This window comes from Sturnus vulgaris, chromosome Z, assembly GCF_052056855.1.
Source record: "Sturnus vulgaris isolate bStuVul1 chromosome Z, bStuVul1.hap1, whole genome shotgun sequence".
NCBI lineage: Eukaryota > Metazoa > Chordata > Aves > Passeriformes > Sturnidae > Sturnus > Sturnus vulgaris.
In genome coordinates this window covers 36,398,223-36,413,911 of record NC_142283.1, presented here as the reverse complement: position 1 = coordinate 36,413,911, position 15,689 = coordinate 36,398,223, and the positions used below count along the sequence as shown (strand labels likewise).

Below are 15,689 nucleotides of genomic sequence, written 5' to 3'. Positions count from 1 at the left end.
TGCTTTGTGTGAGGATTAGCTTTATGACTCATTCTTTTAGACTACATCACAAGTGCAATTGCAATAAAAAATACAAACATTCAAGAGTGTTTAATCTTCCTTCTGAGATGTACTTCTAAAATAGATTTTCAGCTGTGCTGAATCTAATGAACCCTATATAGATCTATGCAGACATTATTATGTGTGCCGTTTTCTGGTTATATTTTGGTTAAAGGTTATATAGAGAAATGCTAAAGTAGAATGCTAACTCATTGCAGTTTAATTAATTTAATCCCTAAGAAGCTGAAAGCAATTACTGGAACGAAAATTAAAGTTCTATCTTTACTACATGCTAATAGACAAAATGAACTTTTCACTTAATAATTCTCCAGTTTATGGTTCTGCCCTGCCTTGACCTTATGACACAAGAGGAAATCCCTTCTTTGCCACCTTCCCCACCCAAGGTTTTTGGCCAGATTGATTTGTGGTGCATTCTGGGTGAAGCGGTAGAAGAAAGAAGACTATGTGAAAGTTAAAAAGGGAAGGCTGGAACAGAGTTGTTAAATCAAGAGCTCAAGCATCCCACTGGAGTATAGTGTAGTTGTCAGAATTAGGATGCAAACTAGTTACAGATGGCACAACCTTGTTTCCCTCTACTTTTCAACAGGAACTGTGCCAGCATATAAATGTGATAAGCCTTACAGCCTTTGGAAACTTAAAAAAACCCCAAACCGTAGGCCTCTCAAGCTGGATAAATGAAAAGAATACTTTACCTTTTTCTGACCAAGTATTCTTAAAAACGGTAGCATTTTACCACACTTTTGATTCAGCAGTAAATGAAAATGGGGTCAGCCCCCACCACTGCAGAGCATTCTGGACTCACTGAATGATCTGCTTGACCTCTCCAGTATGATCCTGGATATTTAAAACCACAGGTCAGTAAAATATTACCGAGGTGTTCTCCTAAAGTTTTTTAATCCAGAAAAGCGTCATTCACATCACGGCTCTCCTATCTTATTTGCAGTAGTTGCAGTGCCAAATCCATCCTGATTTTTTCAAGTGTAACGTTCCTGCTGCCTATCCTACATGTTTTCTTATACCTCCTTCATGTGACCTACACCACAGCAGTTTTGGGAGGACTGTGTGCCAGTGGGAGGGATTTACCTTGCGGCAGCTTTGCGAGGACTGCTGCTCCTGAGATTTGGAGCCACACTGGAGAAGTTCACAGAGAACTGTCTCCTGTGGGAGGGATCCCACGGTCTCACAGGGGAATGACTTCTCTGCCTGTGCAGTGGAAGAAAACCTCAGGTGATGAACTGACCAAAGCCCCATACCCTGTCTCCCTGCGCTGTCGGTGGGAAGAAGGGAGTGGTTGGGGGAAGAAAAGTTGTTTTTAAGGCCTTATTTTACTTCTCATTATCCTCCTCTGATTTTGTTAGTAATAAACTCACTTGGTATCTCTAAGTCGAGCCTGTTTTGCCCTTGGAATGTTTTCTCCCGGTCCTTATCTCAACTCAGGAACCCTTCGTTAATTTTTTCTCTCCTCTGTCCAGCTGTAGCAGAGGAGCGAGTGCGCGGCTCTCGTGGGTGCCTGGCATGTGGCCAGTGTCAAACCACAACAGTGCGACACAAGGAGAGCGCTCCCCACCGCGCCCTCCCGTGCATCCCAGCAGTGGGGCTGCAGGCAGGGCAGCGGCTGGCCCGTCAGGGTTGGGGGGAAAAGCGACAGACGTGGGAAGATCCCGAGGGCAGACGAACAGGAATGCTGTGGGAGAGGCGCAGGTGCTGCCCAAGCGCCAGAGGTGCCGGCGGACAGGAGAACATTTATCTCTCGCCGACTGCCGACCTAAGCGTTAACATGTGGAAACACACCGCTGCCTGGGGAATGGCGACTCTTCCTAGGGGAAGGCGACGCGGGCAGGGCGAGAAGGCGAGCTTGGTGCGTCCCCCGTGCCTGGCTGGAGCCCCGGCCGGGAGCATGGGCGGGAGAGAGAGCCCGTGAGGGGACGCTGCAGGACCGGAGCCGGGCGGGAGCCGGCGCGGGAGGCGGTGAGCGGACAGCGCAGGAGCGCAGCTGAGAGGGACTCGGTGAGGGGACGGTGCAGGAGCGGGGCGGGGCGGGGAGGGAGCCGGACCCGGAGCTCCTCCCGCGGGGCGGGGCCGCGCCCGGCTGGGCTGCGGCGGGCGGGCGGCGCCAAGAGCGCGTAAGTGACGCAGCGTTCCCGGAAGCCGCACGGACTTGAGGGAAGAGGGGCTGAGGAGACGGTAGAAGAGGCAGCCGGGCTCTCGCCGCGGCTGTTGGTGGCTCGGCGGAGCCCTCCAACTCCATCCCTCTCTGTTTCCATCCCTTGCTGTCCCATTCTGTTCCACTGCCGGCTGGGAGCCATGTCGCTTTTCCAGTCCGCCCTGGACTTCCTGGCGGGCCCCGGCTCTCTGGGCGCCGCCAGCCGCGACCAGAACGATTTCGTGGGGCAGACGGTGGAGATGGGCGACATGAAGCTGCGTATCAAGCGGGTCATCGCCGAGGGTAAGAGCGGGCTGCAGGGCCGGGCCGTGCGGAGCGGGGCGGACCCTGGCGCTGCGGGGCTGGGATGGGCTTGCCCCCGGGCCTCCCGCTCCCGTTTTCCCCGTCTCCTATTCCTGGACCGGGAGGGTTTCCTCTTTGGCAGGCCGCGCCCGGGTGAGGGCGGGCGGGCGGTGGCCGGGGCGGCGGTTCCGGCCTCCCGGGAAGGACTGGCGGTGTCCGTGCCGCTCCGCTCCGGCCGGTGTCCCGGGCACAGGGCACGGTGTCCCCAGGCCCGCCAACAGTGCGTGGTGTCAGTGCCCCGCCTCAGGAATAGCCACCGAGAGCTGCGGTGTTCTGTGACCGGTTCTTCCCTTGCTTCGTGATTTTAGATGCCTTCACCGCATAACAGAACTCAGGAGTTTGTAGTCTGTCAGGGTCTTTGTAATCTACCAAGGATCTTACGGAAATTCTGGATTGCGTGGTGTTTGGGTTTTTTTGTTTGTTTGGTTGGGTTTTTTTTGTTTGTTTGTTTGTTGTTGTTTTTTGTTCTTTTCAATTTTTTTTTTAAATAACGATGTATATTGTTATGCCAAACGTGCAAGGTTGCCTCTGTTTGGAGTTGTTTGGAAGATTGTGGAATGCAGGAAATGTGCTTCCTTTAAACACACATGTCAGGAGGCTCATCTTACTGAGCACATAGACTTTGCTAGAGTACAAGGAGTTAAATATCTGGGCAATTTCCAGTTTCAATGAAGTTTTGGGTGGGTAGCCTGGCACACGACTTGTTAATGTGTTTTAGAGAAGATGATATGTTTGATAGATGCCAATTAGATATTAGCAGAAATCTGGATTGTCTTGTGCTTGTGGTCAGAGAAAATACTTTATTTCCTCAAGCAGAAGAGACATTAAATGCTAGTCTCAGAAGACTATAATGTGAACTTTTACATAATACTGTAGTTAAATATTTCATTAACTTTGTAGAGAAGGTTGATGTTATTTAGGGTAAATACCTCAAAGCTCTGTATAGCGCTCCTTTTCGTTATTGGAGTTTCTTTCTGTAGTTTCTTCTAATAATTGTCTGGTACTAAGTAGTTTTCTGTTGAAATTTTGGTGATCAGCATAGAAGAAAGATTTGGTTAAGGTTAGCTACTTCAAATCATTTATAAGCTAGTTATAAAAGTTTTGTGCTACAAAACAACAGCAACTAGGTCTTCATCACTGCTTTATCTACTTAAGGGCAATAATCTGTCACTTGAATACTCAAGTACTTCTGGCATATGATCTTAGAAAAAACCTGGCAGTTTCTTGTGTAGTAAGTCGCATTTACAACAGTACTAAATGTCACGTCCTCCTGTTCTGCCTTCTGCCTTTACTTACAGTTTCTTTACAATCAGAATTGTGACTGAAATGTAAACACTCAGTGGGATATGAATGCTAAAAGAACTGTCTGTGCTGCTGATAGTGTAATGTTCTTGCCAGCAGTAACCACAGCAGTTACCGAAGGACAAAGGAAAGTTTGGAAAGAAAACTATTTTTGAAGCATGTATGCTATTTGGTTCTTGGTTCTGGGGCAGGTATTTTAATACTTTGCTTTGACAGCAGCCTACTGTTTCCCAGAGTCTGACACAGGCATTGTAAAACGTCAGGGGAAAGATGCCAGGTTAGACTTAAAGCAAATGGAGACATGCTTTAACTTTACAGTTCTTGACAGTTTCTCTGTAACCACTGCTTTAAGTTCCGTATTTGTCTCAGTGTTATGGTTTTATTTTATGTAGATTTTTTTCCCCCCCTTATTTTGCTAACTGAAGTTGGGCTACCTGCTTGCTTTTTCTGCAAGGTACAATTTTCTAGCCAATGGAGCTCTGGTCTAAAAGAACCCTTGCAGTATATTGAGTATAAAGGTAAAAGAGATATAAAACATGGAATATCTCCTGCTGTCTTCAGACTTAAATTTGTCTGCAGCGTATAGTTTATTTTGTCACTCAAGTTGCATTAATCTGTTGTGGTCCTTTCTAATACATGGGTCCACAACTATATGGAATACACTTATGTATTCCCTTCCATGGTTACAAATACAGAATCTGTTTTTCTTCCAGATCAGTTCTTTGATGCGAGAAAATTCCCCACTGGAAAGTCAAGCTGTTTTCTGAATCTGTATTTCAAATCCATGGTGAACTGTGTGTCACCTGCCAATGCTGACAGAAAGCCTTTTCTGTAGGCTCATGCGCTCAGCTTTGTTTGTTGCTGATGTGAACAGAGACTGTGGTTTAGCATTGCACAATCTCGTGTGGCAGCACAGGTTCAGTTGTTCCCATAGACCACAACTCCTTCCAGCTCTGTAGTGTTGCACCAGTGCTGGTGCAAATCCATAGTTGGCTGCCTCTAAGCTGAGACTTGTTGCACAGGTCACTTGGATGCATTTTCCTGGTGTCGTGCTGGGGTAGGACTGGGCTGATTGAAAAGACAGTGTGCAGCTGCAGGAGGCTGACAGCAACCTGTGGGGATGAGCTGGTGATGATCTCTTGTGCTGATACTACCTCTAAATGCACGAACAGACTAAGTGTGTCACGGACTGGACTCAGCACTCCTAGAATATGGTATCCCGTTTTCTTTTCTGCTTGTACATTTCAGTACCTCACTTCAGATAAGATTTTAGAGGAACTTGGTGGGGGCTTTTATGTATAGTCACTGCTTGCCCTTGGTATGATAGTGGCTTTGGGGGTCATGACTCTCTTGGATCCTCTGGTTAAGTGCACAGACACCCCCCCCACCTTTTACTTAAGTAAAATAGTCATATATTTCCTGCCTAGTTTTCCTGCCTTCTTTTGTATAGGAGACTGAACAATTTAGAATAAACCAGGCATTTAGTTGTGTGAAAAACAGGGAACAAGCAAGTTCTGTAGCACATGTTTAACAACCATTCTTCACATGTAATGAATTCTTATACTTCCTTTGAGTAACAAACATTGACAAAAGAGCACACAAGAAGAGAAACATGATGAGAAAAAGAATGCATTATTCAATCTGTTTGATCTGAGTCTAAAGCTTTTGCCATAATGAAAAAATCATTCCTTAGTCAGGAATCATTCAAAAAATCATTCCTGTAGCAATAGACTACGGACTTAAATGAGTATAGACTTTAGTTTGGGGTTTTTTTTGAGTTTAAAAATAGATATTGTAACTTGAAGCCACATCAGTAGGTGACTTGTTACAGGCTGCTTTCTGCCAAGATGAAACTTCTGGAATTAAAGCAGTTTTTTCCTTTTCTTTGATACTTCAGGGCTTCCTCAGTATTTTGAGTGTGAACAGGCAGTATTACAGTTTGCCAAGCTTACAGGAATAATTCTATGGTCTCTGCAACTACTGGATTCATAGGATAATGATAACCTAATTCAGTCCAGGTTTTTGGGTGCAAATCTCTAGCAACAGAGGCACAATGAATGCTTAATATCAAGTTTCTGTGGACACTTAGTTTTATTTGCTGACAGATAGGGGGGAAGAAAAGATAATTCCTAAAGAACAACTAAAGTACCTGATCTAGCAGCTTTCCAGTTTCCATTTTCTTTATTGTAAACGTAGACAATGTTTTCAACATGGAGCAGAACAGTCCTATTTTTTAAAGCTGTTGTTTCTTGGCTGTAGCAATTCCTGCTTGCAGAGGAGCTCTGAAAGTTTCAAGATATTCTACCTCTCTGCTTCTCAAGGGTGTGGGAAAGATCTTTAAATTTGGGCCATCCTTCATTCTTGAGGCAGTTTCGTCTTGATACTAGGAGATTGCAATGGACACAAATGCATGACTGGACTTAAAAAAAGATGCTTGTGGATCAGTGCTTGGCAACAATAACAGAGCATCTTTTCTGTTTTGATACTCTGATTGAGAAGCTTCCAGGTAAGATGCACTGTAACTTACAGGCTAGAATTATAGTGTTTCAATCAAGTTATAGTTGAAACATAAACCACTGAAATTTGGTCAGTATTTGGGAGGGGAATAGAAAAGTCATATCAAATAGTAGCAAACAGGAAGCTACTCACACCCTCACTTTCTCATGACTAGTTAAGTGTGTAATGAAACAGTGAGTGAATTACAGTAGCAAGCAGTGTTACGATGTGGTTGATGTCCCTCTTTTGGTGCTTCTCTAGCTGTCATTTTACGAAGCTGCTTATCTGAAAAAATAATTTGTGAAGAAATTAAAAACAGGGACATGATAAAAAAGAACAGTTTGAAATCCAACTTGATGTCTAAATGCAGTTAAGTTATTCAGTATTATGTGATGCCAGGGTTTGACTTGAGGGAGAATCACAAATCTCTTGTTTGGAAAAGCAAAGGTCTTCAAGTCTCTGTAAGAGAATGATGAAGTACTGACAGGAGCACTGCCTGAGGCCTGTGGTGGTGCAAGGATAAGTGTAGAGTGCTCACTAATAAAGCAAATGAGGTAGAGTTAGTTTCTGATTTTTGTGAGTTGGTGTGGTGCCCTGTAGTGAGCCTTGATGTGTGAGAGCTTGTGTCTACAGAAAAGAAATAAACCAAATTTTCTTCTGCAGTAATTTCTGTATTAGAAAATACTATCTCAAATGACTTTGGAGGGCTTGTGCTGTCTTCTGAAAATGGGGCTCTGAAATGCCTCAGCAATGCAAAACCTGTCTCTCTGGGCAATAGCTGGGGTGGGTGTGTATATACCTTGACACTGGTGATCTGTGTGGGGGAATGCTAAGATGATTTTGCTGATACAGAAAGCCTCAGAAAACTATCTAAAAGCCATCTACAAACATCTACGTAAGTGGAAAAAAATGAGTGAAAACACCCCAAATGTAATTACAATCTTTAGATACCCCTAGAAGCTGTTCTTCTCTTAACTTACATTTTATCACTTGCCTCAATTAGGTCTGCTGTACAGGTGTTTGTAGAGGCTTGTTGAAAGTGCTTTTAAACTTATTTTTTCTGAATTTCTGCAAAATATATTGGTCAGGAGGCTTGGAGTAAACTGTTTTGGCAGAGAAGAAGTTTTGCCAGTAAGCTGGTCCCTACTGAGGGTATATTGAAACTGCTTTAATAGACTACTTCTCCAAGGGAGCCAGCATCAAACTGTAAATGAAACTGCTTTTAAGAATGAAGCAGTAGGATTAGTTTTGCCTTTTGTGTAAGAATTGTTTTCACTAATAACAGATGGCTTTAAGAAAATTAAAAGTACCTTCACAATATGCTCTAGCTCCCAGAAAATCCATGAGATCAAGCATGGTATCTGCTGTAGTGCTGCAGTTGTAATGAACCAAACACTACATGGAATGAGCTGAGTTGTATGGAGCTGAATTGTGTTCAAGTGAAAAAGTGAAATGACAATGGGAAACTTACTTGAAGCTGATGTTTTGAGAGGGACACAGTTTTAAAAAGTGAGCTAGTAAGCCATAGAAGTTGGGTTCCCTATAAGGCAGGTGCAATGAAATAGGAATTAACCAGGCATGATACCACTGACTTTTCTCTGGAGATCTGCAAAGTTTAATGAACTCCGTTCTGTTTAGCATTTCAGTACTTGATAATAAGGTGCAATCACTGGAGTAGAAAAGTGTATTTTAAGCTAGTTATGTACTCTCAAACAATGAGGTTTGCCCAGTGTTCTTGAGCAAAAGGAAGTGTTTGAGAAAATAGATCGTTTGACAAAAGGAGTTGGAAGGGAAATATTTTATGGAATAACACGTTGCAATTGAGTAACAAATTAGCCTTATTGGAATGTGTGCTTCAGTGCTTGAAAATCTTTCTGCTTTTAATATGAAGCCTGAAGCATGACAGTTATCTTAAAAATAGGAGGGTATGTTTAGCACTTACCTTTCATAGTTATTGCTGTTTTTTATACAAAATGTTAGCAGTGTAATACCAAAAAATTTAATTGAAATAATCAGGTAATATTTACATTTAATTACATACAAATGCTGTACTGCGTTTTGGTTTTATAAGGACCTTTAAAAAAAAAAAAGGCTTAATAAGAAATCTGCATATGCAGACTTAACAAAATTCAGGAAGGTAAGAAAGTCAGTGTGCTCTTGGCTTATGTACAAGAAAGGAATAGAATATCTGAACTCGTGCTGAGTATCAGCAATCCTGACCAGATGCTGAGAAATGTGTATTTGATGCATTCAGAAATGTATCTAAATTCATGTATTGATTCTGTTAGACTAAAAAGAATGATGTACCTGAATATTGAAATTAAAACTGACTTAATGTGCCTTCTTCTTGTAGGAGGCTTTGCTTTTGTCTATGAAGCTCAAGATCTTGGAAGTGGCAAAGATTATGCTTTGAAGGTAATATTAATTTACTTCGCTATAGGTTTGTAACGTCTGTCTTTTAGCTTGGTATTTTAGCACGACAATTAGTCCTTGATGTATGCCACTGAGCAAGTAACTTGAAAAAATCCAGTATATTAGTGGTGTAGCCTGCTATTTAGAATGGTCATTCCAGTTAGAACGCTGCGCTTCATACTTAGGTGACAATTGGCCTTTTAAGTGTCCTTGGTCTTTGTTTTTTTGGTGTAGAAATTCATGATCCAGTCCAAAACATTTTGTTACATGGATGGAAAGAATATTTCATAGTTGCCTGAAGTGGAGTAGAGGTGTCTTTTTCATTCATCAGGAGCATATTTAGCCCACCTTCTTACTTTAAGAGTAAATTTCCTTAGTATTAAAATTAATGCTCCACACTTTGACTCATTGTTTTAACATTCAGCCTGGTAGTTTTTAGAGACACTTCTCTGGATTCTTGGTTTCTAGAGGCTTCTGGTAATCGGCTGTAAATAGAGAAGTTGTATGAGGGGCGGGAGAGGTTATTTGGCATTCTACCATCAGGAGTAACTTTGGGTTTTTGCATTTCATTCCACATCCTACATGAACAAAACATGTGACCAAAGCCATACACTATATGTGTTCATTCGAAAGGTCCTCTAGAAGTAGCCCCATTAAAAAATAACAAGTAGAAGGTGAACCATTACTATACTTCCTCTGCTCTGTAAAACCGGTACTTTTGTAGTGAATGCTCAGGCTGATTGTACCATTACCTGCTGCAAATCCAGGTAATACTAGAAACAATAATGCTTAATTTTGCTGCTGATTATGCATGTCCCATTGAAAAAGCTGGGCTATGTAATCTGGAGGAGTTTAGTCCAGAGGGAGTTGAAGATTGTTGCTGAATATTTTAGACAGAAAGTGACTCTTTCCCTGTTAGCCTACCATGCTGTAGCCAGGAGACTTTAGGGTTTTATATAGCAGAACTGTCAGAGCAGTTACTTTTAAGAGTGTCAAAAGTTACAACTGCTCGATTATCACTAAACTTCAATACTCCAGGTAACTGGAAAACTGGATATTACTTGTGACAGAATGTCAAAATGTACAATAAGCCAGCTTTGTTTACTGCCCCATTACAGTTCATCAGGTTTTTGACTGTAGTTTACCCTTCATATTCTGTGAAAAAACAAAATTTTTGCACTGTTATTCTGTAAGTTTCAGTAACTATATCTTCTCAGTTATTTTGTTTTTTTTGACAGCGATTGTTGTCTAATGAAGAGGAAAAGAACAAAGCCATCATTCAGGAAGTTTGTTTTATGGTATCCTTTTCTGTAACGTATTTAACTGCCTGAGATTTCTGGGAAACAAAATATTGCTGTACAGATTCTTCTTTTTTCTTCATACCATACACTTCCTAAGAGGACTGACATTGTGGAGTTCTGGGTTCATGGTTATATGTATATGTTATTATATATAATTTTCTCTACATTTCTATCTACTTTGACATTATCATGCCTAGAGTAAAGAACTGTAATGGGAGAAATCTTGTCCGGATAGCAGGAGATCTTAGCTGAGTATTCACAGAGGCCTCATGGAGGCATGAGTGTATCTCTAACATTCATTTCTTTATTGTATCAAAGTGTACATATTTTATAGGGTTTGTTACAGTGATCACTCGAATCTAGCAAGCATGCAATTGGTTATTAAGCACTGTCCACATATTATTTGTTACTTATTGATTGGTTTCACGTGCTTTTACGGCATCTTCCCCACCCGTTGGCTCAAGCAGTCTAGCAGCCTAATCTAGTCACATCCGCTTTACCTATTTGCTACTTTGCTATACTTTCCCTGCGTGTCTATTTACCTATTTGCTGCTTTAATGTACCTTTCCATCAGTTTACCGTTGTTACGTTATGGTGCTTTCCCATCCGCTTACTGTTGTTACTTTACTGTACTTTCTCATACAGCCTATTTAGGGATAGCTCAGTGTCATCATTCTCCCAGCCATACACAGGGTTGTGCATAAGAGCCTCAGGGAAGATATTATGTCCCTTTTCTGCCTTAATTTCCTCTACAGAACTCAATGTTCTTGGGATATTTTTCACAGCTCAGTGTCATTAAAGCAGGTGTACAACATGATGAAGGGTTAATTGTTGGTAACTTTGAGATAAGACTGTGAAATGCAATTAATTCCTGGAGCTCTGAATAGATATGTGTTAAGATCAGATTAATGTGAAGCGTGTAGATCCAACTTACCCTTTTTTAATATCTTTGTTCTACTTCCAATGTCTTTGCTTTTCTGTCATCAGACTTGGTGTATGCATCCTGTAAATAGATTGTTTATCTCACAGTCAGTGTATGCACAGACAGGCATAATGCAACATAACTTCCACTGGCAGGAGCTGAGATCACTTACACTATACTCCCCTTTACATAGCTCAAAAATGATACTACAAATTCTTGAACTGAAAGTGAAACATGATAAAGGTTTTAGCATGAAAAATTATTACTGATGGTGAGAGGTTAAGTTCCTTGCCCTTTTAGACCTCTAATTGTTTTGAACTCTCATTTAATTAATTAAAATTGAACCGTGGCACACCTAATACTTCCTTGGAAAAGATAGGTGAGGTTACAATAGCCCTTTCTTAATCAGCCATCTACAGAAGCAGCTGATAGTTACAAGATATCCCTGCTACTCATGCTAGGCTCTTGCAGTCCTTGTCAAAGGACAAAAAGAACTAGACCTGTTACTGAGTCCATTTTCTCCTGAGCCATAATCATAAGGATTTTTTAATATTTTGACTTTTTATTACATTATCTTAAACTGCTTTCTCAGATTCCTTACAGCTGAGGCATGTATTTCCCTGCTTTGCTTAGGGTATTGATTGCAGCTGTTATGCTTTCTGTGGTTTTAAGCTAAAGTTTCAAATAAAGTACTGGATGCAATAGTATCAATGAACCTGGGAGTCATCTTCCTTGAACGTGTTATCTCCAGAAAAAACTTTCAGGTCATCCCAACATTGTCCAGTTTTGCTCTGCAGCTTCTATAGGAAAAGAAGAATCAGACACGGGGCAGGGAGAGTTTCTTCTGCTTACAGAGCTGTGTAAAGGTAAACTTTATTTCTTTTCCCAGCAGTGCACATTGCTTCTGTCAGCTGTTCTGCACAGGCTGCATGTTAACTTACAAGCTTTCAATGACTGTATAAGATAGCATGGTTCAGTGGAGCTAGAGTTCAAACTTACCTTTCATAGGATAAAGATCATGGGTTTTAGACTACAGTTTAACCTTGTCTTAAATATGAGGTAATCATTAAATTTTTTGTGTTTGAGACTAGTCAGAGAAGGGAAGAGTAGGAGTAGTTCCTTAGAGCACTCTTTCTTTTGTCACGGTAGTCAGTGTGGACCTGCCATTTTCAGAGTCTATTTAATACGACTCAGGACTGTAAATCTTTCTTGACAAGGGTCTGTTTGTGTCAAGTTTTCAGAATTTGCAGTGTTCTCTGTGTGCTTATATGAATTTCTCTCATTTCCTGCAGGACAGCTGGTGGAATTCTTAAAGAAAGTAGAATGCAAAGGACCTATCTCTTGTGATACAGTTTTGAAGATCTTTTATCAGACCTGCCGAGCAGTGCAGCATATGCATAAGCAGAAGCCCCCTATTATTCATAGAGACTTAAAGGTATGTTACAGTATTGAAGTAAAGGCTGTACTTCTGAACAGCAAAGGAGACTGTTGGACTGGATCAGTGTTAAAAACGATTCTTGAGCATTGCACTTAAATCTATTGCCCTGCCGTAACTTCTGAGTATTAGTGAAGGTCATCACTGAAATACATTGCATCTCTTCAAACAGCATCTTTTCCTTGTGCTTGCGGTTAGGAACTGCTTGTACTCTATCTGAAACAAACTTGCAGAAAAGTAGCTTATCGTGTTTTGCTGATTGAGTTACCTTGAGTATTTTGTTTTTGATAAAATAGTTACAACTAGTGAACTGCGGTTCTGGGTTGAGTAGATGTCGTAATGGAAGAGTTAAAGCTTTGAAGGAGAAGAATGTTGAATTGTTTGTGAAGGATTATCTTGCTATTGAGAATGTGTAGTAAGCTGTTAGTTTTAGAACTGGTAACTTGCACTGTATATCAGTGCTTGTTTTTAATTTGACTTTTAAAATTTGGTAGGCATAATTCATGTTTGATTTTGTTTATTAGTGGTGTGGGGTTTTTCTGTTTGTTTTATTAGCCTTTATCTGGAATCTACAGGGTTATGCCATAGAAAGTGTTCTACCTTTAGGAGCTTTGGAGATTTGAAAGGACTTACCTGAGTTTGAATTTTGTGTTTTGAAGACAGGTGTTCACCTTGACCTGTTCAATATACCTTAGATGAAGAAGCCCTAATCATCAGTGAGATTCTGCTGCACTATGAATATATTTGAATTTTCATTAACATAAAAAAATAGGACAGAGGAGAGTCTTACTCTTGGAATAGTGTCTAAATTTCACATGTCTGTATCCAGCCTGATGGGATTTCATTTGAATATAAAAATAGGAAAATTTGTTCCTCCTTAAGTAAGCATGTACTTAATTACTTTGGGGAAGGAAAGTATGACCACTCTTCTAGAAGTAAATGTGTTAATTATTTTCAACACTCTTGATGGAAGCTTTGATGTTATCTATTAGTATCGCACATAAATATAAACCTAGATTTGGTGAGAGATCACTCCTTTTTTTATTTGCTTGGTAGCATTGAACAGGCTTTTAGGTCATGAGGTCGTGTGAAAGACATGTTAACCATTCTTCACTGAAAGTTCTATATGCCAGCCCCTAGCTTTTGTTGGAAAGCTGCATCTCTCTTTTGAAAAAGAAATATTAAAAAATCTATTTAAAAATAGACAGACAACTTCTTTCATAACCGGCTGCATAGACATTGAGCTAATGCTGTAATTCAGAATGTTTTTTTTCTTCCCAAGGAATGTGCCTTCCTGACAGAGATAAAGCATGGGAAAAGACAGGAATTTGGTTTTGTACTGGTCTCCTATCGCAGAAGCTGCAAAACAAGATTAAATTATTGTTGTGCTGCAAGAGGCAGAGGCCTTACTACAGACAGGACCCAAATAGGGATCATTTAACTGTGCTACACTTTTTAGCAGTCTAAACTAAGGTCAGTTTAAGGTAAACTAAGCAGCACAGAAAACTGTAAGTCAGAGTTTTGAACCAATAAACTTTGACACCTTTTCCTAACTTTATACAGAGGTACAGATTTTATTTTTCAGTCCTTTCGTGATTATGACTTCAAGTACATCTGCCCAATACGTTTGCCATTTCCTTAAGTTTCTTTCACGTTTCAATAAACAATACAGGACAGTTGGAATTTATGAATGAGAAAAAGGCAGGATAATGGATGATGAACTATTCAGGCAGCATATGGTCCTCAAATAGCTGTTTTCTGTCTCCACAGGGTCACAGTTCCCTCTTTATGGGTGTCTCATAGCAGCTTGCTTCTCTACTAGTACCTTCCTGTTTTTGTCAATAGCAGTCCTAACCTCCATCCCTCTGCAGTTAAGCTAACAGTGTTCACTTTTATGCCTGAAAACATTTGGATTCTAAGACACTGCTTCTAAAGTTCTCATCTGAAAAGCTAACCTTTTCTTAGGCTCTAATGAAATTACTTTTTTTTTTCCCCCTGGGGTTTATTTCTTTCTCTCCTGAATGTTTCTTGCTCATGATGTGCTTGGTGCTTCCCTTTAAAACCTGGCTATGTTGCTACCATACAAAACGACAGTACTCTCTGAAATCTTTGTTCTCCTGTAAACTATTTTTTGGCAAAAATGATTAGTTTTTAAATGTATGCACATGTAAAATGTGTAAATTTGCAAATGTAATTTTACACATGTGTAAAATGTGTGTTAGAATACAGGGCAAAAAAGGCATTTTTAAAAATCTATTATTTTACATCTTTTTGAAGGTGGAAAACTTGCTAATCAGTAATCAAGGAACAATTAAACTTTGTGACTTTGGTAGTGCTACGACTATAGCTTACTATCCTGACTACAGCTGGTCTGCGCAGAAGAGAGCACTGGTTGAAGAAGAGGTGAGACTATTTTAATGTGATTTAATTTTAATATCAACAGTGGATTTAATTGTTACTATTAATCTAGTATTAATTCATGAGGCATCTAAGACAACTGAAGATTGTTTCAGTTAGAGTATTATACATAAAGTTTTGGTTTTGTATTTGTTTTGCCACAGTTCAAAAGCTGTCTGCAGTTACAATCATAGCTTGTATTCTGTAGCTGCATGTAGAAACACTGCTTCAGCTTGGTCAGTGTCCATTCTGCAATCTGCTATGAGAATAGAAGTGTTTACTAGGGCTTCTTCTAATTGCACTCTTGACAAGAAATTGGTTGTGCCACACTGATTCCCATCTTTCTTCTGGTCTTTTTTCCTCAGTTGAATGATATGTAAATGAGAGGCAAGTCTGCTCAGCAGAACAGAATAGGAATGGGCAGTATTGCTGTGCCTTGGACTACAGTAACCAAATCTAGTATGCAATGTACTTTTGCATTTGTTCTTAGTTTAGAGTTGAGAGTAATGCTAGTAAATCTAATGTAGTACATCAGTGGGAGAAATACATTTACATTCATGTGTACAACTTCTGACGTCACAAGTCCCTATTTTGCAATCTGGTATTCTTGGACCACTTGTCTTGTGTAGTCTGTGCAAAAAGGTGGTAGAAAAGGTCTTTTCAGGTATTCTTATGACCAGAGTTTCATTCTAAATGTCGTTTGGATGCACTGTCATCAAGTGTGCTGTGAAAGTGAGAGAGACTCACTGGAACATGAATTTACTTGTTGGCTTATTTTTTATTTTTGGTATTAGTTTTCCTGTCCATTTTTGCCTCAAGTAGAGCAGTCACTTTATGTGCTTTTGTGTTTGGGAAGAC

At 40.5% G+C, this 15,689-nt stretch overlaps 1 protein-coding gene across 2 annotated transcripts in view; it reads left to right on the top strand.

The window, feature by feature from the left end:
* Nucleotides 1-2,213: 2,213 nt before the first annotated feature.
* Nucleotides 2,214-15,689, top strand: part of GAK (cyclin G associated kinase) — a 66,508-nt gene continuing 53,032 nt past the window's right edge. The window contains exons 1-6 of one of the 2 annotated variants that reach the window (XM_014882379.2): nucleotides 2,214-2,506; nucleotides 8,718-8,779; nucleotides 10,015-10,074; nucleotides 11,751-11,865; nucleotides 12,292-12,434; nucleotides 14,712-14,837. In XM_014882379.2, the coding sequence (XP_014737865.1) occupies nucleotides 2,365-2,506; nucleotides 8,718-8,779; nucleotides 10,015-10,074; nucleotides 11,751-11,865; nucleotides 12,292-12,434; nucleotides 14,712-14,837 (648 nt within the window). In that variant the 5' untranslated portion in view covers nucleotides 2,214-2,364. The remainder of the gene's footprint in view (nucleotides 2,507-8,717; nucleotides 8,780-10,014; nucleotides 10,075-11,750; nucleotides 11,866-12,291; nucleotides 12,435-14,711; nucleotides 14,838-15,689) is intronic. The other variant, XM_014882378.2, reaches the window with a different exon arrangement.